The sequence below is a fragment of the Artemia franciscana genome, chromosome 4, assembly GCF_032884065.1.
Source record: "Artemia franciscana chromosome 4, ASM3288406v1, whole genome shotgun sequence".
Classification (NCBI taxonomy): domain Eukaryota; kingdom Metazoa; phylum Arthropoda; class Branchiopoda; order Anostraca; family Artemiidae; genus Artemia; species Artemia franciscana.
The window spans coordinates 49,559,082-49,582,664 of NC_088866.1; the positions used below are offsets into that span (position 1 = coordinate 49,559,082).

Consider the following 23,583-nt stretch of genomic DNA (forward strand, 5'->3'; position numbering starts at 1 on the left):
GCCTAATTTTATGACACCGCTTAGTAATTATGATAGTAAGGAAAAGTAGGAAATGAGAATTCAGAGACCCATATACCGGTAGACCTGGGTAGGGAATTTAAAGTGCCGAAACTCTATAGGTAAGTGTGTATTCTCCTAATGAGCCCTTGTGTTGAGTGTTTGCCTCTGAATTATATGTCTTTTTTTGCTGTTTTTAATATTTGGTAAATGACGACTTATACTTTTTACGACACGACTGCCTGTCCATGGATTATTCTTTATGGTTGATTGTGTATGGCTATGCTGTTTGACCTATGTGATTGTATGGATGAGTAGAGTTAAGACCTCATTCAAGTACTGATCTATATTAATTACTAATGTAGGAAAACAGTCTTCCTTTTTTTTTTCTTTTTTTATGTGTTTGTTCTGTTGCATTGGTTTCTTTTTGGATTTCTTTTTTCATTAGTTTTAAGGGTATACTTATAATTTTTTTTTTTAGTCTTGTTGTAAAAGCACGATCCTGAAATATCATTTTGATAGCCTCAAGAAGTTAGGAAATTAAATTTCCTCTCCGAAATGAAGATTTTCATCTCCCAGTTGGCTTTTGTGATAATACGGCCAGACTCCTTTGATAAATCTAAATTTAATTAAATACTTTTAGGCAGTATGTGTCGTCCATAAATTCTAACAGAAACTACAAAAAGTAAAGTGAATTTCTTCAAACTTTTTTGCAAAAAGACAGTCTTATAAATTAAAAGCTTATTAATTACTCAACTATTAAGAACCAATTAAAAAAAAACTTTCGGCCGACGTCAACTAAAGCAAGCTGTCCCAACTCTAAATCCACCACTTTGTTAAGGGGGAGGAAGCGACCCCCATCCAGGTCCACCACTGACTTTTAGAAGATTGTGTTACTGACGATTCATAAAAAATAAGCTACACTAAATATGTTATCCGACCTCATTCTTTGAACTTGTAATGAAAAAAAGATTTAACTGACTCGATTATATGTCCATAAAAATAAAATAATTAATAGGTTGACAAAATTTGTATCTTTTGAAAATTAAGTAGATGCAAGTCTTCGTTGGATTCGACTTTTTAGGGTACCAATCTCTTTAAATATAGGTAAATCTTGTCACGAGAGGTTCTTATGTCAATTAGCTGAATTTCCAAATATGAGATAGCCACAATTTTAAATAAGTGCGCCATAGGAAATATGCCCTTGCTAGTAACAGGACCAGCAAGATAAAGAGTATAGAAAAAGACCCAACAGAAAAGTTGGATTAGAAACAAAAAAAGAATAGTTGTTCGGATTTGCACACTGAGTAGCTTTCACAAAGCTGTTTTTTGTCATTAAATATTACATTTACCCAAAAATATACATTTTTATGTGAATATGTGCCAAAATGTAATTTGACCATGCTGATTCAAATTTTAAAATCAAAACTCATGACTTATTGAATGAATGGTATTCTTATGGTCAAACTGTAATGAAACCGCTAGAGTAAACATTTATATAAAAATATAAATTTTGAAGTAAGTGGGTATGGATTCTGAGTATAGTATACTTTCCTGATAAGTTTAATTTAGATTATATTAGTTGGCTAATTAGTGCTGTATCCTAGGCTGCTATTGCCTAATCTAGTATGTGCCTAGAAATTATTTTCAAGTCAATAATGCAAAGTGCAGAAGAGGCACTTTTTGTTACTTTATATTGAAAAATAGCAGGCTATTGTTTTTTGTTCTCTTAACAGTGAACTCCAGTTTTTAAAGTCCAGTAATTTAATAAAAATGAATAAGGGACTCCAAGGTAAAATTCTACATGAGGGGCTTTTTGCCATCTTGACAAGCTGCTAAGCTAGTAGAATGAAACTTTCAAAGCTAAAATCAGAGCCTAATCTATGCTCTTGACAATATTTTAAGCTCCTCCCTCTGCTACCTCCCTATCTTCCTACCTTCTAGGGCTAGTGTCAGTTTGACACCCCTATTCTTCAAAAGAAAACATTATACACTTTTGGAAACTAGTCTGCTTTAAAAACATTCTAAAATGATTAGCCTAATCATTCCATTAGCCTACTTAATACAGTGCACTTTACTTTATAGGCCTATCTCTTATGGAAAATGCCCAAATTACATATAGCCTATTCATTGTATTTTCAAAAGAATAATTCTTTTTTATATTAACAGTAAACAGTAGGCTACACAAGCAGCTGGAAGAAAAGAGCTACAATGTTGAAAATACAAGGAGATTATACACTTTCAGCCATATTTGTGTCCATTAGTAGGAGTAGGATAGGGTTGATTTGAAACAGTCTATGTTTAAGAATAACGTAAGAAATGGTATGAAATATAAGAATAACAATATTTCAAATTCTTTTTTATATTAATTTAACACTAAAAAGTAGGCTACATAAGCAGCAGGAAGAAAAGAGTTACAATGTTGAAAAGGCAAAGAGGATAGCCTGAAGACCTTGGGCCACATTTGTGTCCATTAGTAGGAAAAAATAAGGTTTTTTTGAAACAGTCTATGTCTAAGAATAATATGAGTAAGTATTTTAGAGTGTTTAATTTTTTCTCCTGAATTTTATAGTTTGCCTCTAGAGAGTAGCCTAGTGGTAATAAGTTCTGGGGCTAAAATAGCCTGATATCCTGAGGCTAGAAGATAGATACCTGTCTGATAGAAGATACCTGTCTTAACTTTTAGCAAATATATATATTTTTTTCCTCATTTTGGTTTAGTCCACTTTTAGTTGACTCTGGGTTTGAAAATTCAGTTATAATGGTTTGAGTAGAATTTGGCACTACTGTAAAGTCACTGCTCTTCTGAAGAAAACACTATTGTAAGAAGCAAGTAGTACCATTTCTATCCCCATCTAATGCTCTTCCCAAATATGATATTTGCTACTCCAACCATCAATACCTCCCAAATATAGCTCCAAACTTTATATAAAACTAAAGGACAGAACAAAAATGATAACGAATCCTTTGCTTTATAATATGCAGCAAGTTTACATTAGATCAGATAAGATAATTTTTATTTTCAAAGGGCTTTCACAAGTTCTATAGAGCCAAATTGGCTTTATATATCAGTAAAAGTAAAGAAAACAAATTTCAGATCAGTACATTAAGTCAAACACTTGAAATTAAAAAAATTAAAAAGACAAAATCATCAACAATAAAGGTCAAATCAGCAAACTTGACAATATTTAAGGTGTCAAATTGCAAAAACATTACATTAAATCAAAAATCAAATTGGCAATAGAGGAAAAGAGAATTTTGGCAAGGACACAATCACAAAAATATTATTAAGGTGCTCCACAATAAAGGGAATACAACTTCTACAAAACCCTTCTGCAACAGCATGGAATGGAGAGTAAGTTGGGATTGCTAAGGAGGCTGACCAGGGGAGTTGGGGTCCAATAGGATTGTGAAATTCAGGGAGTAAGTCATCAGTATAGGGATTGGAAATTACTGATTTGGCTAAAAGCAAGCAAATTTTTTCTCTCCTTTCTTTTAAGGTGGTAATGTGTGCAGCTTTAAGGAGGGAGGAGTATGGAATTTTGTCTTCTTTGTAAATGATCCTGAGTGAACACTTTTGGGCCAACTCAGTTTTGTCACTAAGTTGACTTGAAAGTTGCAAATGCCATACAGACATGCATATTCCTATAACAGCCTGATAAAAGATAAGTAAACATGGAGGGAATGTATCTTAGGACAGTTAAATTTGTTTAGCAGCTTAAACATGAATAGTGAAACATTTGCTTGCTTAACAATGTTGGAAACATGTGTATCCCACTTAAGATCATTAGAAATTGTGACACCGAGGAGTTTAACATGTTTCACTAGCATTTCAGGTGGGATTGGGTTGCAAAAAAAGGAGTAGATTTCAAGAAGTTGATCATCATTATATGTGATTTTCTGTCATATTTAGATTCTTAAATTCATCCAAACATTGCGTTAGGATTTCAATGGGGTCACTTCTAATATTCCTATGACATACTTCAAGGATTGACAAGTCATCAACATATTTCCATCTTTGGGGGAATTCCCTGCCAATTTTGTTAATCATGACAAGAAATAAGAGTGGTCCCAATAAGGTTCCTGGAAGCATTCCACAGTACCTAGGGAGGGGGTTAGAGTAAATGTTTTTGTATTTTACAACTTGTGGTCTGTTTGAAAGAAACAATATTTACTAATATAGGGTCAATTTCATAGTTATCCTGTAGTAAATGAATTAAAATATTGTGGTCAACTAAGTAAAACGCTTTTTGGAAATTGACTAAAACCAGGTTTAGCCAAACATTCGGTTTCTCTGGTTCACTTAGGATTGTGTGAACCAAGTGTACAAGGTAATGGTTGGTGGAGGTTTTCCTTAAATTACCAAACTGTTGGATGTCAATGCACAGTATAATTTTAACTTTAAGCCAGTCACAAAGGAACCCTTCATAAAGCTTAGAAAAAACTAGAGTGAGTATGATAGGACGCATGTTAGCTATAGTCAGATTGGAATATTTCTATGGGATGGGTGTTATAAAACCTAGCTTCCAGCAACTTGGAAGAAGAGCTTCCAAAAATGTTTCCAACCATATTTTTTATCATGACCTTTTAGGAGGCCAGCAACATGGATTCTGTCAGAAATGTTCAACACTTGACTGCCTTGCACAGCACAGGATTTGTTCGAACTTTTAGCAAAAGGATACTTTATTAGGCTACTGTAACTCAACATCGCTAAATCTTTCAATAGAGTATGGCACCATGGCCTACTAAAGAAGCTACACTTATGTTATCTTTGGACGTCTATTAAAAGTGATCAAGGGTTTTTTTCTTTTAGTTAACTGTGGTTTTTCTCAATGGGTTCACTTTCTGCGAATATCCAGTAAAGGTAGGCAAACCCCAGGGTAGTACCTTGGGACCTGTGCTTTTCTTATCTGTATCTGTGACATGGGTGACAACCTTGTAACCCATGACAAAAGTAGCCATCCCAAAAAACACAAAGACCCAATACAAGCCTCCTTACTCTTACAGAGGGATCTTTTGAAAATTGGTCCAATGCAGAGATGATAAAATTCAATGCATCAAAAATAAAGGCAATCCTGAACTCCCAATCAAAAGTCCAATTCATACACACCAGTTTCATCTTCACAAAAAATGAGGCTATGAAGAGAGTCACTGACCTTTGTCTTGTGGAAAACTCACCTTGATTGGGTGAGAGCCCCCTATGCAAGAAAGCTGGGGATCATTCTTTACTGCAAAAGACCTCCTACCATCAAGTTTGATCATCCCACTTTACAAGCCTAGCATCAGACCATCCCCAAATATGGACTAATATTTGGGGATGAGCCTGCTGTGGACTAATGCTCCAAAAAACTTGTTTACAGCACTTCAAGAGGTACAAAATAGGGCTAAAAGATGTTCACTTGTTACCCATAACTCTCTCCAGTATGTTAGTGAGAGGTTTGGTGTAGTCTTGCTGATTGTTTTCTACAAGTCTATAAATTCATCTACTTGTCTAGAACTTTCTTACATTGTGCCCTTCATTGTTTAACCAAAAAGACTGAGACGAAGGCAAACAGCTTGGTCCTACTACCGTAAGGTAGACAAGCCAAGAACACAGAGCATAAGAACATCATCGTTCTTATGCTATCAAACACTTCGTTACAGAACAATCTTCCTCGTGACGTTTTTTCTAAAGGTTTTGCTGTTGACTCCTTCAAAAGAGAAGTTGAACTTTCAAAAGAAAGTTCAGTCATTTTAAATCTTATGATGGAGCAACATAAAATACTAGCGTCAAAACAGAAACTTAAAAGTGCCTGGTAAAAAACAAATTTAGGAACAAAAAAAGCAAAACCATAAACTGTATTGCAAAATTATTAATTAATAAGTAGGCTACACATAATCAAGCTAACAAGTTGTCGTTTAGTGCTTTGATGCATTTTATTTTAACTATACATCAGAAGTCTGTTGTCTCTCATCCTGCTTTGGATCTCTTAGTCTTGAAAATTTGCCAATCCCCTTTTTATGTTTTTATTGGAAACAACATCATTTCATGCCCATTCCCCTCCTGTTTAAATTTTACTATAATTTTACATTCTTAATTTACACTCAAAATTTTTAATTGCATTAATGTATCAACATTTTTTTTCACTTTTACTTTAGCAAACTCTTGGCTTAATGCCTAGTCCACCGAAATGCAAATTAAAGTAGAAAATTTAAGATTTTGGACATTATGTTATCAAAATGGAAAAGAGATTGCAAGAATCAGCGAAATATCAGATGTCTCTGTTGCAGAGCTTAAACAGTTTTCTTATGATTTATCTCAGCAGGTCTGATCTGTGCCAAACTGTGTTCTATTATACATTGTCTGCATATCAAGTGTTTACCAGTAATAGACAAATAATATATTCATGCAACAGTATATAGCCTACATACAAAAAAACTATCTTCATGCTGATTCTAGAAATGCAAAATTTATTAAGTTTAAACGTTTTCCTTATAAATTACTTTTTTTTTACAGAATCCAAAACAGGGTAAAGACACTCTCAAAGAAAAAACAGTCCAACCTTGAGAAGAATCGTATAATAGCATCCTGGACTCCCATAGTTCCCATACAGGATTTTCAAGCCCCTAACTGCAAAAGAAAATGAATTTTTTATATTATTTGTATATGTTTTTCCCACCAGGGATGATCATGTTAAACAAGGGTCATAGAAATTGTGGGAGAAGTCTTGTTTTAACAAAAATCGCAAGTAATAGCACGTAATCTAAGAGCCAAAGGTAACCAGAAGGAAACTAGGCTCCCTCCAACGTAATTCAACCTGGAGTCTATAGCACACAAACGTTGTAAGCCTACAGATGCATTTAGAAATAACAAGCCACACCCGCAGGAATGTAAAAGGGAGCAGTAGCACATCTCTGCAGTCACATGTATGAAAGAATGTCCGTTATTATCAGTCTTTGGTCCAAAACATCCAGTTATCCTAAACTCTATGTTGATGCATCCAAATTTAAGCACAGAGCTAAAATACTTCCAAATAAAAAAAATATTTTATTTAGATCACAAACTTGAATAAATATCAAGTTGGTGGACTCAGAATAAAAAGTTGAGAGCCGTGCCATGGCTAATTGGAGAAAAAGCTAAGACAGATAGTCTGATAATGATGTCATTTCACTTCTTGATAGATAGTCTATCATCCATCCATCCTAGGGCAGAAATAAGGTAGATAGTCATGGAATGAGGGTAATTAAAATAGTCTATAAATTTCTATAAGCCATTTGGAGGCAATTGGAGACCTCAAATAAAAGATTCTCAAAGATTCAGGACTGACCATGCCTACAGGACTTTGAAGACAATTGTGCAACTGAGATTGTTCCCATTAGGTTATATAAGGTTTACCTTCTGGAATTGCAATGGGGACGATCAAGATCATCCCCATGAACAGCAGCACTAAGCAGAAGTATTCCTAGATAGAAAAGGCAGAATAAGATATATCCTTTGAATTAGCACAATGTCCCTAAGCAGGTGGCCAGCAGGCCTACATGCTTACGATCGTTTGGTCGCCATATGGTTTAGGCATAGCAGTGGCATGGGTGAGTTTCCATTTGTACATTACTGGCTCCTGAGCTAAAACACCACCAAAAAAGTAATGATGAAGGTCCAGCAGATTTGGCAATGCTGGACTTCAAGACGACCTTAGACATGGTGTCAACACCCGTGGATTTGGTCACATCAAGATGCTGCAGTTTACAAAGGGCTTTAGGAGTGGGATAGCTCACACGATCAGGGATATTTGTTCAATCTGGGAAGTGGGGAACGGTCTTACCATTTCTTACAGATTCAAGGATTCGGGGAACGCCTTTACGAGAGTTTTGGTCTTTGCCTGTGGATCTTGCATGATAAACCAGGTGTTATTTTTTAGGGAAGGAATTTGAAGTTGCCTTAGAGGATAGTGAAGTCTTCTGAACAATTCTCCACTAGCTCTTTGAAAGAAGGCTGTTGAAGCTTGGCTGTGAATTTCTTCCCATACTGAACTTATGATTGGTGAATCGCGTTAGCTGCGTCTTTACATGCTCTAATGAAATCAAGTCTCTCCTTCTTGCTCCTTGACAGTAGAATCGCATTTGTGTATTTTGTTTTGTTCAGATAGCTTTTTGTCTTCGGTATTGACCCAAGGTTTATCCTTACCAGACACCTGGATCTTCTTTGACAGAGTATAGCTTATGATACTGACTACAGCTTATGAGTTGATTACAGCCTGCTGGCACTTTCCTGCTGCCTACTCAGGGTCTTCAACAATTAAGATTCTCCGCTGCTGAAAAGCAAGTTTATAGGCTTCTATAGGCTATCCCAATCTCCTCTTTATATTGCCAGATTAATTGATAGTACTTTACTGGTGGAGAAACACAGAGATTTCCATGTGTAATGATGATAACGTGTTTGCTTTTGAAGGTATGAGCGGCAACGTTGAAGGAGTCTGGGTCATCCAAACGAGATGTTCTATTTGGACCATACTAGGTATCAAATTCAAGAAGTTTTTCAAGCCCATACATTAGAGATAGTTCGTGCAGATCTTATCCCTCCCTATCAATATTCTTGCTACATACCGATATGCTATGATGGACATTCAAGTGTCAATGAAGGATGATGGCAGATTTAGTATCTTCGCCCCAAATGTAATTAAGGGTGGTTTTGAGGTAGCTAGTAGTCTGGTAGGTTGGGGGGTTATATATAGTCCCAATCATCACAAACTTGTTCGGAAGGGTCTTCTTAACTCACAGAGCTAATTTTTTGATATGCGTGATTTTATTTCTCTCTACTTTCGAACATTCTGATATTTGAACGAATTTTAGGAACTAAATATGTTCGAAAAACAGAAGACTGCCTGTGTTGTCAAGTTCTATTTCAAAATTCTCATAACTTTGTTTCCTTCACTACTTTTTGCTCTTAATTTTAAGATCGATGATTGTTACCATTTCCAAACTAGCATCGAATGGTGATTCTCCTACGTTTTTTGTGATGTTGTGCACGCCTCCAACATCATTTATTTTGTAACTCCATGATGTTCTAGTCCTCTGCTTGTGCTGAAGAAAAGAAAAGATAGTGATGCATAGGAAAGGGTTGTCAAGTGTTGGGGGGGGGGGGCTGAAAACCTTTGGTTAAGAATTTTTGAGAATAGCATTTGAATAATTACTTTCCGTTTTGATCTGCCACTGTTTTCAAGTGTTTTTAATTTTTTTTTTCCTGGAAATCCTATAAATTTGTTTTCGTCATTACTTTTTGCTTTTCCTTTTAACATGGATAATAATTATTATTCCGTAACCAGTGTCAAATGGCAATTCTCTTTACGTATTTTTTATGCCCTTCCTGGTTTATGCACGATTGTATCATCATTTATTAAGGAACTTTTCCCTCTTCTTTCTTGCTTTACATTAAGTGAATATTTCTCTTGTGCTTTTTTGTGTTTTTATTTTTTGCTTACTTATTGCCATTGTAGGAATGACTTCGGCATCAAAGACTAGTGCCAAAAACTTATTTAGCGACTCCAAACGAAAACTATGCGACAGAGTTCAAGGAAATTTGATTGCCTTACAGATGACTATCCGGCAAATATCAAGAGGAAGCAGAACATCTGAGGTAAATTGCCCTTTTTGTATTGTATTGCCCTTTCGCTCTTACTAGACAATACGTGGCACATGCATCATATTTGGATGTGGGGATCCCTGAACTGCCAAAATTTGTGCGAGAGCCCCCACTCACATTCTCTAGAAACTTTAAGAAACAATGGCCAAATAATTGTTTCTGCTTTTGACGCCCCCTTCTTCTGTAACGGTACTCTTTTTTTAAGCTAAATGCTTACTTGACTAATTTGGCTATTTCGCTTGACAGAGTTTGCAATTTCGATTTTTCAGCTTATTCAGCCCTAAATAGGTTGTGGGCTATGATCATTTTGATATGTGAGCTATAGTTCGGTTTGTAAATTTTGTCATAAAAAAATAACAATAAAATTCCATAACTTTGGTAAGACTTGATTCATACCTACGCACAGGGAGGGGAAACCCTCTTCTCTTGCTAAGATTAAGTTTTTGAAAAAGCATATTTTTTCAACTAAAAGTAAGGATCAACATAGAAACTAAACACGAATAAAAATTATTCCTTATATGTTGGGGGCAGCCCCTTCCTCAACCCTCATTCTTTATGCTGAAGTTTGACTTTTCGGCCCAATTCTTTAAGAACGGCTCCTGAAACACAAGGGCCGTTTAATTGGAAAAAGAAATTTTTTTAACTTGACATTTTTACACTAAAATCTTTATCTTAAGGAGGAAGATGCAGCCCCCCTCATATACGGAATAATATCTGTTCGTTTTAAGTTTTAATGTTGCTCCTTACTTTCAGTTGAAATTTTTATCATTTTTCAAATAATGCCGGGAAATCTGAACTCTCCCTCCCCGTTGGAAATTCCGCCAGACAATTCCATCCTGATGAGCTGATAATTGTCACCAGAAAATCTCAGGGGGACAATTCCACCTGGATGAATTTCCTTACTTTGATTTGCCCCAAAAAATGCTTTTTATTTAATTTTGACCATCTCCTTGTCAGATGGTCCCATGGGAAGTATCTCCTGTTGCAATTTCTCCTAAAATTGCAACATGGGGGGAGGGGGGCAATCCCCCCTCCCTCCCCCCATGGAAAAATCCCCGAGACAATTTCAACACTGCAGAAATTTTCTCCCGGACATTTCCCCTGGAACATTTACACATGTAAAATTGAGTTGAAATAGAGAACGTAAGGCAAATAAATAGAATTCCGTAAATGAATTGTTATAATTTCCCCCCCAAAAAAATTCTCTCGCCACTGGAAATTTTTATCCGTTGAATGAGCCCTCTCCCAATTTTCTAAAAAATCTAATTCTTTTGATGTATCTATTGTTCTCGAAATTCCGCTTTTAGAGTTTCGGCTGCCATTGGGCCGAGTCATACTTTACTTACAGTCCGTTCCCACGAAGTGTTTGATGAGCATGAAATGAAGAGCAAAAGAGACAAAAAAATTATATCTGACAAAATCTCAGACCTCCCTGGCTCATCTGTCAACAAAGTTGAAGATGACGACACTGATCTTTATTGGCAACTGCCCAATTTTTGGGCCAAATACGACAAAAAATAAGCCGAGGATACTTGTTTTGGTGGGGGCAGATGCAGATTCTGGGACTTCTGATTAACAGCCGCAGGAGAAAGAGATAGCACAAAGTTGTGGTTGCCTGTTTTTTTTATGATTATTTTTGAGAGAGAAGAGAGAGAGAAGTTTATTATTAAATAGAAGACTATACAAAATACAATTCAAAATTGAATTACAATACACTTATTATTATACACTTAATTCCCCTCGAAAGGCTCCATGGCCAGGGATACAAGGAGGATATTAAAGCCATGTGTTAGAAGGTTCTGTTCAATCGGATTAGATTAGGCTAATTTTACTACTTCTGATTGGGCTATTTTTGCCGACTTCGTATCTAATTGGGTCAATTTTAGCCTACTTCGTATCTAATTGGGCTAATTTTACAAATATTACACAAATTAGCATCCCTTAAGTACTGAAGCTACAAAAGTGACTCTGTCTGCTGACCACATGCCTCTCGATATGGGGTTTCTCCTCTAACTAAACACTCCGATCAGGATGGCCGCAGCCTCATGTGGCGGGTGGAGCTAACCGCGGGAATCTCAGTACCTAGGTTTAACCTAGCTCTAATCAGATTCCAGGCCTAGGGTCGGTTGGGCTAGCGACCCTCCACCCGAAAATTAAGTGCTACGAAAAGTGACAATATAGCCTCGGACCCGGATTCCCTTTCAAGATCTCGACCATCGCGCGTCAATGGACATGCTGACGACATCAGAAAGACTGACAGACTAAACCTTATGGACCGAAGGGGGCTACGAATAGTCACCTGGAATGTTTTGACTTTGAATGCACCTGCGTCAAAGAACCTACTCTCTGAAGAACTTCGCTAGAACAAAGTGTCAATTGCAGGTCTTACAGAAACACGTCTTACCGGAAGTGGAGAAGAGGGAATAGGTAACAGTGACTCATTGCTCTGGTCTGGAGGAAGCTCGAGAAGGAATGGTGTTGGCCTTGCACTAAATAGCCTTAAAAGAAAGGCCTTACTTTTACACGAAGCTGTATCTGACAGATTAATGAAGGCCCGCTTTGGACACAAGCATGGCCAGATGACTGTCATCGTATGCTATGCCCCGACCAACGATTCTGATGATGCGACTAAGGAGGATTTCTACTCTGCTTTGTCCAGATGCCTTGCAACAGTACCCCCCACCCCATGATATAACTGTTCTCCTTGGCGACTTTAATGCGACAGTGTGCGATGATGTGGGTTTATGGCGTGGCACAGTTGGTCCTGTATCCCCGACCCACTTAGCGACAATGGGCTCCGCTTACTTGAACTGTGTCGATCTCACGACCTTTACATTGCAAACACCTACTTCCAACGAAAAAATATTCATCGGTACACGTGGTATAGTAATGGTGGTCGTACAATGAAGATGATTGACTACGTCGTTATTTCCAAACGCTGGAGATCATTGGTGAAGAACTGCAGAACTTACAGATCAGCAGAGCTTGGAAACGCAGACCATAGGCTTGTGTGCGCCGATCTTCGGCTTCGCCTCCATGCACAACGATCGAAAAGAAAACCCGTCGCTGCAAATATTGGGAAACTAAAGGAACCATATACTCGCCATAAGTACAGTATCGAGATATCGAATCGCTTCGAGGCCCTTGGCTCACTTATTAGCAGCGAAGATCTCTGGAAGCATTTTAAATTGCAGACCAGTGAAGTAGCACAACTAGTGCTTGGAAAGAGGAGTTATCCAAAGAAATCGTGGCTAACTAATGAAACACTGCAAGTCATAGAGCAAAGACGGAAGGCAAGACTTCTTGGGGACATGACCACATATCGGAGGCTCAATGGAGTGCGGAATAGACTCATTCACCGGGACAGAACCCAGTTTGTTGCAAGGAAAGCCGATGAAATTGAGCTAGCTGCAAAAAGGAAAGACATGGGCAGTCTATTCAAGCATCTCCGAGACCTCACTGAAAATAAAACTCCCACCTTGGGTTCCGTCCTGTCCAGGGATGGTGCACTTCTCTCTGACGAAGGTTCTTGTCTTGAGCGGTGGAAGGACCACTTCTGTTTGCTCCTCAACAATACTGGTCCGTCTGCGCCTCCTAATGATAGTCCCAGCCAACCTTGCAGTCAAAGACCTGGAATAGATGTTCCTCCAGATGAGCCTTTCAGCCCCTCAGAAATTGGACATGCAGTAAAAAGACTCAAGAATAATAAAGCTGCTGGTATCTGTGGCTTAAACTCAGAGCTGCTAAAATATGGAGGTCCTGCAATGCTCCTGTTTCTACACACCCTGTTCTCTCCAATCTGGCAAACAGAGATAATTCCCGAGGATTGGCGGAAGGGTGTCATCATCCCCTTATGGAAGAGAAAAGGCTTGAGAAGCGACTGCTCCAACTACCGGGGAATAACCCTACCGTCAGTCCCTGGCAAACTGTTTTCAATGGTCCTGCTGGATCGATGTCGGAGCATTATTCGAAAAATCTGGCGACCGGAGCAAGCTGGTTTTATGTTGGATCGTTCAACCATCGAGCAGATTTTCACGATTCGACAAATAGTAGAGAAGACCACAAAGTTCCGAAAGAAAGCATCTATTGCCTACGTTGACTTCCGTGCCGCATTTGACTCAGTCGACCGAAAAGCTCTTTAGCGGATTCTAGAGTTGACTGGCCTACCTGAGAAATATTGCAGACTTCTCAAGGCGCTGCACCATGGGACGGAGAGCTGTGTACAAGTTAATGGTCGGCGCAGCTCGTTCTTTCAAATCACGACAGGGGTGCGCCAAGGATGTGCAGTGGCCCCAGAGCTCTTCAATGTCATCATATATTACGTTATGACAAAAACCACTTCATGTCTCAGCTTTGGGCTCAAATTTGGAGATCATACCATCACAGATGTCGATTTTGCCGATGACTTGGCCATTCTGACCGACTCCATGGAGCAGCTGCTGGAAGCGCTCCGAATTCTGCGAGAAGAGGCTGCCAAAGTAGGACTGCATATAAATTGGAATAAAACTAAAATTATGGCCATAGACCCGTCTTCCCCTGCTGTTAACTCTCCAGTTAGCCTGGACAGCACCACTAGCATCGAGGTTGTTAAAGACTTCACCTACCTGGGCTCCGTAATTTCTTTAAATGGCTCACTTCTCCCCGAGTTGCAGGCAAGATTATCTAAAGCGTCTTCTGTCATGGGTAGACTGAATCGTCACCTCTGGCGAAAACTAAATATCAGTCGCACAACGAAACTGCGGATCTTCAACGCTCTAGTCGGCTCTGTGATGCTTTACGGAGCTGAGACATGGCAAGCATCAGCTGCAATCCTCAAGAAAATAGACGTATTTCATGCAAAGAGCCTGAGGAGGAATGAGGGCCTACGATGGTCCGACTTCGTCAGCAATGAAAAGCTTCTGCAGCTCACAAAGCAGTCTTGGTTTTCGACTCAAGCAGCCGAGCGAACCTTACGATGGTTCGGGCATCGGCTTCGAATGCCACCACATCTACCCGCAAAGATGATGTATGACTTCTATACTATCAAAGTTGGTTGGAAGCGACCTTGCGGCCGACCGAAGAAACGTTGGTCCGACAGCCTGTCCGAATTCATGGCGATGGCAAACATCAGACAGGGCGAAGAGCAAATACTCGCCATGGACCGAAGTGGGTGGAGGAGGCAGACGTCACTCTACGCCGAGCAGTGCCCGGCAGGAGACTTAAGTCAAAGTAAGTAAGTAAGTCAAGTTTTAGGTAACATACTCAGAAAACATTTAACTTAAAAAAAAAGATCTACTATAAAATATTACTCTAAAACTGTAGTTACTATTAAATTTTTATTGTTTCTGGGGTGTCCAGAATATAAAAATCATCATATAATAAAATGAAATAATCAGAGAAAAACTCAACAGTAATAACAATCAAGAAAGGGGAATTATAAACACAAGCTCGCCGCATTGCATTTTGATATAGATAAGAGAATTCTAGGGAAAACTATATATTTAAAAAAAATTGTTTTTATGAGTGCAATTATATAACCTTTTCTTTTGGTAATAACATTGCTTTCTGATTTATTTTGGTATTTTTTTGCTTATATGTCTTGTCTTAATTCCTGTAGAGTTCAACATATTTTGCTTTTATTTATCCCGAAATTGACACACCAAGGTTAGAATGTTTGAAGCTACAGTGATGACAGGGGCCAAGTACGCTTCTGAAAGGTATGCTCCGGAAGATGGAGGAGTATTTGCTAGGTTTTTTTCCAGAGGACGTGTCAAAGGGTAGCCAAAGGAGAACGTGTCTACGGATTCCTTTGGCTACCCGTGTGACTGACCGTGTTTCAAACAGTAAGCTGTTAAAGAAATGTGGTTCTATTCCGTTCTCAAGGACTATAAATTTGAGATTTGAGAAAATTTGAGATGGTTAAGACACGTTTGGCAGATGAAGGATGACAGATTGTCAAAGATTGTCCTTTTTGGCCAACCATTTAGGACCAAACAGAAGGCAGGCGTCCCCGAATGGGACGAGATGGTCTGGGATTGTATTGGTCTGTATTGATGGTCTGGTATTGGAATGAAGTATTAGTAGTAATGGAATGTAACCGCTTCTGTTCTAACTAGTTCTGTGTTTTTAAATAGGCTCTTTGCATATTTTGGCAATCTTGCATCGGGTCTTCCCGTAAGGTAATTTTTTAGATTATTGATTTTCATTAAAAGAGCCATCTTGAATTATCTCTCTGATATCGTTAGGGGCCATGGGGATTAGAGGGCACAAACAATTCAAAATATTGTGCTTTTTCTATACCAAGACAAATTTCTATGTGCTAAAAATGAGCCCATTGCAGTAAATATTAAACATATTTTGCTTTTTATTTTGCTTAAGTTCGTTTTTTTGTTTATTTTATTACTACATGTTACTGTTTCAGTAACAGGTAATATCCCAGCTACTACATCGTAGTAGCTGGGATGTGGCAGCTGAGATGGCGTCATGGGGCTTTTTTTTATACCACAATGAGGTTGACAATTTTTATTCTTTAACCTAGCGAAATTAGGATTTTGTTTAATACTTATTTTAATCTTTTTGTTCTTTTTTTTGTTCAATCACTTGGTTCGTTTGGTTTATTTGCTCGTGCTTTTAGTTTATTTAGCTCATTAGTTGGTTCAATCCGTATTCCAGTGTCTTTTTTGGTTCATTCAATTCGTCTATTTGGCTTATCTGCTCATACATTAATCAATTTGTTCATGTATCATTTGGCTTTTCTGCTGGTTCATTTGGTTTATTTGTCCATGTATTTGGTTTATTTGTTCACATATCGTTGGCTTATTCATTAGTGCAGTTGGTTTAATTCATTTCATCACCTTGGTTGGTTCGTTTTTGGTTTATTTTATCATTTTTTGTTGGATCATTTGATTCAGTTGGTGAATTTGGTCATCAATTGTTTCTATCAATATTTCAACATCTTATATGGTTCACTCAATTGGTTCGTTTGATTTATTTGTTTAAACATATGGTTAATTTGTTTAGACATTTAGTTTATTGTTCATGGCTACTACTAACAACTTGCTGGAGCACCAAACCGCCTGAGGCCAACACAGCTACGCACGCTCCTCCCCATCCCAATCTATTCAAAGTTTCCCTCTTTACACCCTCCAAGAAGTTCCCATTTCCCTTCAACGTTTCCGTACGACATCCTCGCTCCCCGTTCTATGGTCAGCTTGCAGCCAGATCCAGTCAGTCAGTTGGGTACCCAAAACAGTCCGTAGATGATTTCTATGGAAAACATCTAGTAAATCCTATTCCGTCTTTTGAAGAGCCCACGCTTTAGAACCATAGTTGAACCACTGTAGCTGATAACATTCTAATCTTGGTTCGCAGACTTATCCTCTTATTCTTCTAAAAAAAAAGTTCAACTGCGGAAAAAAAAATCGAGACTTGGCTATATCTACTTTTAGCACCTTCACTGCATCCACCATCTTTACTAATAATACCACCTAGGAAAGTAGTGAAGCTGTCCGCCTGGTCGATCGTGTCGTTACCCAAAATCATCTTTTGACCTTCACTTATTCCCAGTCTTATCGACTTGGTCTATTGACTTATAATTAATTTTCAAACCTATTCTTGCACCCCCGAACCCTCAAAACCTCCAAAAAACCCACTCATTTTGCTAACATTTATCATTTAGGATGCTCATATCATCAGTATATTATAAGTCTAGGAGAGTTTTGCTTCTCCAATTGATTCAATGTTCCCCCATTGCCTTGGTTTTGCTCCATAGGACTAACTCTATCGAAATGCTCCATAAAAAAACACGATACCAGCTACTAACCTCATTTCCTATTATAACCACGTCAATTTTATTCTCAAAGATAGTAGAAATCACTTTATTGTACTCATCTGGCATACCATTCAAGGATAGGACCTTCGCTAAAGCCATTATATCAATTGAATCAAACGCTTGCTCATAATTTGTAAAACTGAAGATCAAAGGTGTTTGATGACTCAGGCACTATGTACTTCCCCCTTTTAGAAGATTATATTCATAATCTTCAGTAATTTATCTTTAACTTCAAAACCACTATATTTAAAAAATAACATTTACCGTACCAACAGCACCACGGGCTCTATTATTTTTAATCCTTTTAGCGCTTTCAGTCCTTCTTCCTCAGAGAATAAGTCTTCGTTCACTTCCAAAGTTTCACAATTTTTTTCATCTTATTTATATCTTTTCCTGTACCTCTTATCACAGTTTAGCACAATCTCAAAATGTTCTGCCCATCCCTCTTTAACTTTTCCCTTATCACTAATTGTGGCTCCGTTCCTGTCTTTAACTGGGACATGACAGATGGATCATTCCCTCTCAATTAATTAATTTGTTAATACATTTAGTCAGCACATTATCCCGTCTGGCTGCCTCTTCCAGATCTTTGACAATTTTATCCATGACCTCCACTTCATGAAAATTTTAATGCTCTCTCCTCTTTCTCTACATTACCCCAATTTTCATATAATCTATCACTTGGATAAGTCTTGTACTTGTCACACCTTAATGTTGGGAAATTACCGTAAAATAAAAAAGTCAGCAAGTAAAATTGGTAAAACAAGGTAAAATTGGTAAAATAATGTAATTCCTAGGAAATACAGATAAAAATGGAGTTTTAGAGTTGCCCTGTTCCTACAAAACCAGGTGAGCATTTTTAAAAGCATCACTGTCAGCTTTTAATGAAATTTTTTAATGATTCTGATTCTTCCGGGCTTAAGAAAGGTAATGCTCCTTCATCTAGGGTTTCATTAGTTTAATTAACAGTCTAGTTAATTCCTGTGGTAATCTTGTGCCTAGAGTAATATGTCAACATTTGGACAGTGCCTGATTTCAGACATCCACTTACATGGAGGAGTTTTTTGGGGGGAAGGAAATTTTCCATGGGAAGGGTAGCTCGATTTCCCAGTATTAATTAATAAAACTATCAGAAATTGAATTTAAAAAAGCAATTGTTTTCAACTGAAAGTGGGCAGAAACATTAAAACTTAACACAAACAGAAATTATTACGTGTATGAGGGTGTTGCCCCCTCCTCAGTGCCTTGCTCTTTACGCTTAAGTGTTTTTTGAATTTGTAAAAAGCTTATTATTCTAATTAAACAGTCCTTGTGTATCAAGAGTCATTCTTAAATAATTGGAACAAAAATTCTAACTTTAGCATAAAGAGTGAGATGCTGAAGAGTGGGAAACCCCCTCATATACGTAATAATTTCTGTTCGTTTTAAGTTTTAATGTCGCTCCTTACTTATAGTTTAAAAAAACTATTTATTTATTTAATTCACAAAATAAAACATATTTAAAACTGTTTCTGCCAGCCCCTCCCCAATCTTGCGCTGTGAAAATTGCCAGGCGTCGTAAAATGTGTAAGATGCCGGTAAAATACGTAGAAGAGGCAAATGTCGTAATATAGGTAAAATACAAACTTTACGGGGTCGGTAAAATATATAAAATACCCTTTTTTATGGTGACAAATTTTACCAGTTTCAACACAACCCTCCTCCTCTCTGTTAAATATATAGAATTTTTGCTAATACTCCTAGTAGTGTTTCTAGCTTTCCTCTCAAAGACACTATCAACTTGAAAAATTTTCCTAAAATTATGTCTTTTATCTTCTGCATTGTCAAGTTTTAGACTCCAGTTTAGTATTAAACTGTTCCTTTAAAGTTTCTCTCAAACCCTCATCCTCGAGTCAATTAACGTCATAGTTGCGTATAAGGTAGTCAATCTTTCAAAATTTTATTAAATTAACCTTAGACACTATAAGATAGCGATCTTTACTTTAACATCAATACCAGCATCTCTATATAGCACAGTATCTTGTATAGATCCTGCCAGTCTTCGGCTTACAATAACATAATCAATAAAGCTAGCCATCTTACCATCATGTGAATACCATGTTAACTTATGGGCCACAGTTTTTACTGTTTTAAAAATAGAGTTGAGAGAAAGAGTCAAACTTTAGCGTAAAAAACGGGGTGTTGAAGAGGGGTCTTTCATATACGGGGTAATTTCTGTTCGTTATAAGTTTTAATGTCGCTCCTTAATTTCAGTTAAAAAAAACTTGTTTTTTTTATATTTAGTTTAATGAAAAACCGGCTGTTAACCACATTTCCTACCTTAATCGCAGCAGTATTGTTCTAGTACATAGCAATAATCACTTTAATGTATTTATCTGGTATACCATATAAGGATAATACCTTTCCTAAAGCTCTTCTATCAACAGAATCGAATGCTTGCTCATGATCTATAAAACTGAGCACCAAAGGCGTTTGACAACTAAGGCACTTCTCAATTATTAACCAAAGGGTAAATATTTGGTCGACATATCCTCTACCTTTTCTAAAATCGCACTGTTCTTCTCTTAAAACCTGTCTACAGCAGCTCATAGTATAAAAAGTGTCATATTACTAAGTTGGCTACCTACAGAAACCAGACTAATGCCTCGATAATTACGACACTCACTCTGATCGCCTCTCTTATACAGTGGTTTAATTAAGGTTTTCCTAAAATCTTTAGGTACTCCCCCTTCTTCAAAAATCATATTCATAACCTTCAATAAATCTAATCACGGAGCCACCATATTTAAGAAACTCATTTATCTCACTTACATCATTTACATCATTTATTTACATCATTTACATCAGCACCTGGAGCCCTATTATTTTTAGTCCTTTTAGTACTGTCGCTAATTCTTCCTCGCAAAACAAATCTTGCTGCACATCTAAGTTATCACAAACTTTAAGTTTTTATGTTGCTTCTTTGTTTCAGTCGAAGAAACTTTTGTTTTACTTAATTTCTCATCTAAAGTTTTTTAACTTTGTAACATTCCAAGTTGCAATTTTTATATTCTTTAAATCACTGAAATTATTATGGTATTAGGAAAAGTAATAGTCCCAGAACCAGCACAGGAAGTGTACTAACACATCTTCTAAAGTCTACACGAAGCCCTGAAGCCGGCTTAGAACCAGATACCAAGAAGTCCCTGGGGCCCCTGGTAGGAATTGAGACTTTGTGCAATCCTGGATCCATTTTGTTCTCAACATGAATTCGCACACTTGACGATGCTCTTCTATCAACAAGAGTTGAAACCATGCACAAGCAATCACAAGCCTATTACCTCTGACCCATTACATATTCAAGCTTACGAATATTATGCTGCTACGAGGAGGCAAACCATAATAGATACTTAGCTAGGAAGAGGTTTTTCTCCCCCCCCCCCTCCAAAAAACACCATCATAAAACAAAACAAGAATTAATATCTATAAATCAGGATCCAGTACAAATGCTGTGTCGTTTGCCTGGTTGTAATTTCCTCTAGGGGTACCACACCTCAAAGTTACCCTGCAGCACAGTTTGCAGTCACGGTTTTGGCTAGGCAAGCTCTTGAAAGGTTCAACCTGATGTCACTATGATTTCACGCAAGCAGGATGACGTAGCGAAGAGCCCAGACCTTCTAACCGCACTGGAACAGCTCCGACCTTAAATACCCTGCCTATACTCATTCATAAGGATTCATGTATCGTTTTCTTTGTTTAGTGGTTCAATTAGTTTATTTGGCTCATCAATTTGTTCAATGCATATTCCAGCATCTTAGTTGATTCAATTAATTGGTTCATTTAGTTTTTATGGCACTTGGTATTAACCAAGTGACATATAGCAGTCGCCAATTCTGTCGGTCTGTCTGTCGGTCCCGGTTTTGCTACTTTAGGCACTTCCAGGTAAGCTAGGACGATGAAATTTGGCAAGCGTATCAGGGACCGGACCAGATTAAATTAGAAATAGTCGTTTTCCCGATTTGACCATCTGGGGAGGGGAGTAGGGGCCGGTTAATTCGGAAAAAATAGAAAAAATGAAGTATTTTTAACTTATGAGCGGGTGATTGGATCTTAATGAAATTTGATGTTTGGAATGATATTGTATCTCAGAGCTCTTATCTTAAATCCCGACTGGGTCTGATGACATTGGGGGGAGTTGGAGGGGGGAAACCTAAAATCTTGGAAAACACTTAGAGTAGAGGGATCGGGATGAAACTTGATGGGAAAAATAAGAGCAAGTCCCAGATACATGATTGACATAATCGGAACTGATTTGCTCTCTTTGGGGTAGTTGGGGGGGGGGGGAGTAATTCTTAAAAATTAGAAAAACGAGGTATTTTCAACTTACGAACGGGTGATCGGATCTCAATGAAATTTGATGTTTAGAAGGATGTCGTGTCTTAGAGCTCTTATTTTAAATCCCGACCGGATCTGGTGATGGGGGCGGGGAGTTGGAAGGGGGAAACCTAAAACTTGGAAAACACTTAGAGTGGAGGGATCGGGATGAAACATGGTGGGAAAAATAAACACTAGTCCTAGATAGATGATTGACATAAACGGAACGGATCCGCTCTCTTTTGGGTAGTTGGGGGGGGGGGGGGGGGTATTTCTGAAAAAATAAAAAAATGAGGTATTTTTAACTTACGAATGGGTGATCGGATCTCTATGAAATTTGATATTTAGAAGGATATCGTGGCTCAGAGCTCTTATTTTAAACCCGACCGGATCTGGTGACATTGGGGGGGGGGGAGATGGGAGGGAGAAACCTAAAAATTGGAAAACACTTAGAGTGGAGGAATCGGGATGAAACTTGGTGGAAAATAAACACGAGTCCTAGATACATGATTGACATAACCAGAACGGATCCGCTCTCTTTGGGGTAGTTGGGGGGTAATTCTGAAAAATTAGAAAAAATGAGGTATTTTTAACTTACGAACGGGTGATTGGATCTCCATGAAATTTGATTTTTAGAAGGATATCGTGTCTCAAAGCTCTTAATTTAAATCCTGAACGGATCCGGTGACATTGGGGGAAGTTTGGGGTGGGGAGACCTAAAATGATGGGAAACGCTTAGATTGGAGGGATTGGGATGAAACTTGGTTGGAAAAATAAGCAGAAGTCTTGCATACGTGATTTACATAATTAGAACGGATCCGCTCAATTGCGGAGGGGGGGGGGGGTAATTCTGAAAAATAAGAAAAATGACGTATTTTTAACTTACGAAGGAGTGATCGGATATTCATGAAACTTCATATTTAGAAGGACCTCGTAACTCCGATATCTTATTTTAAATCTCAACCGGACCAAGCGTAATTGGGGGGGGGTAGTTGGGAAGACTGGAAATCTTAGAAAATACTTAAAGCTGTGAGATCAGGATGAAACTGGATGGGAAGAATAGAAACCTGTCTAAGATACGTGACTGACATAACTGGACCGGATCTGCTCTTTTTGGTGGAATTGGGGGGGGGGGGTAATTTTGAAAATTAAGGTATTTGTAACTTACGAAAGGGTGACCAGATCTTAATGAAATTTGATATTTAGAAGGATCTTGTGCTTTAAAGTTCTAATTTCAAATTCCGACCAGATCCTGTGACATTCGAGGGAGTTGGAGGGGGGAACCGGAATTCTTGGAAAACATGAAAATTGGAGTATTTATATCTTACGAATAGATGATCGGATCGTAATGAAATCTGATTTTTAGAAGGAATTCATGTCTCAGAGCTCTTATTTCAAATCCCGACCAGATCTTTTGACATTGTGGGGATTTGGAGGGGGAAACCTTGGAAAAACACTTGGAGTGTAGTTATCGGGATGAAGCTTGGTGGATAGAATAAACAAATGTCTTTGATACGTGATTGACAGAATCGTACTGGATTTGCTCTCTTTGGGGGAGTTGGGGGGAGGGGTTCAGTGATTTGGCGAGTTCGGTGCTTCTGGACGTGCTAGGGCGATGAAAACTGGTAGGCGTGTCAGGGAGCTGCACAATTTGACTTGATAAAGTCGTTTTCCCAGATTCGACCATCTGGGGGGCAAAAGGGAGAGGAAAAATTAGAAAAAATAGGTATTTATAACTTACGAGTGGGTGATCGGATCTTAAGAATTTTGATATTTAGAAGGACTTTGTGACTCAGAGCTCTTA

General features: G+C 38.0%; 1 protein-coding gene across 5 annotated transcripts in view; it reads left to right on the top strand.

The window, feature by feature from the left end:
• Positions 1-1,371: 1,371 nt before the first annotated feature.
• LOC136026538 (uncharacterized) overlaps positions 1,372-23,583 on the top strand; it is a 45,822-nt gene continuing 23,610 nt past the window's right edge. The window contains exons 1-3 of one of the 5 annotated variants that reach the window (XM_065703218.1): positions 1,399-1,515; positions 4,811-4,861; positions 9,471-9,610. In XM_065703218.1, coding sequence (XP_065559290.1) covers positions 9,473-9,610 — 138 coding nt within the window. In that variant the 5' untranslated portion in view covers positions 1,399-1,515; positions 4,811-4,861; positions 9,471-9,472. Of the gene's footprint in view, positions 1,524-2,384; positions 2,526-4,810; positions 4,862-9,470; positions 9,611-23,583 lie in introns of those variants that run through there. The other 4 variants (XM_065703217.1, XM_065703219.1, XM_065703220.1 and 1 more) reach the window with 4 other exon arrangements.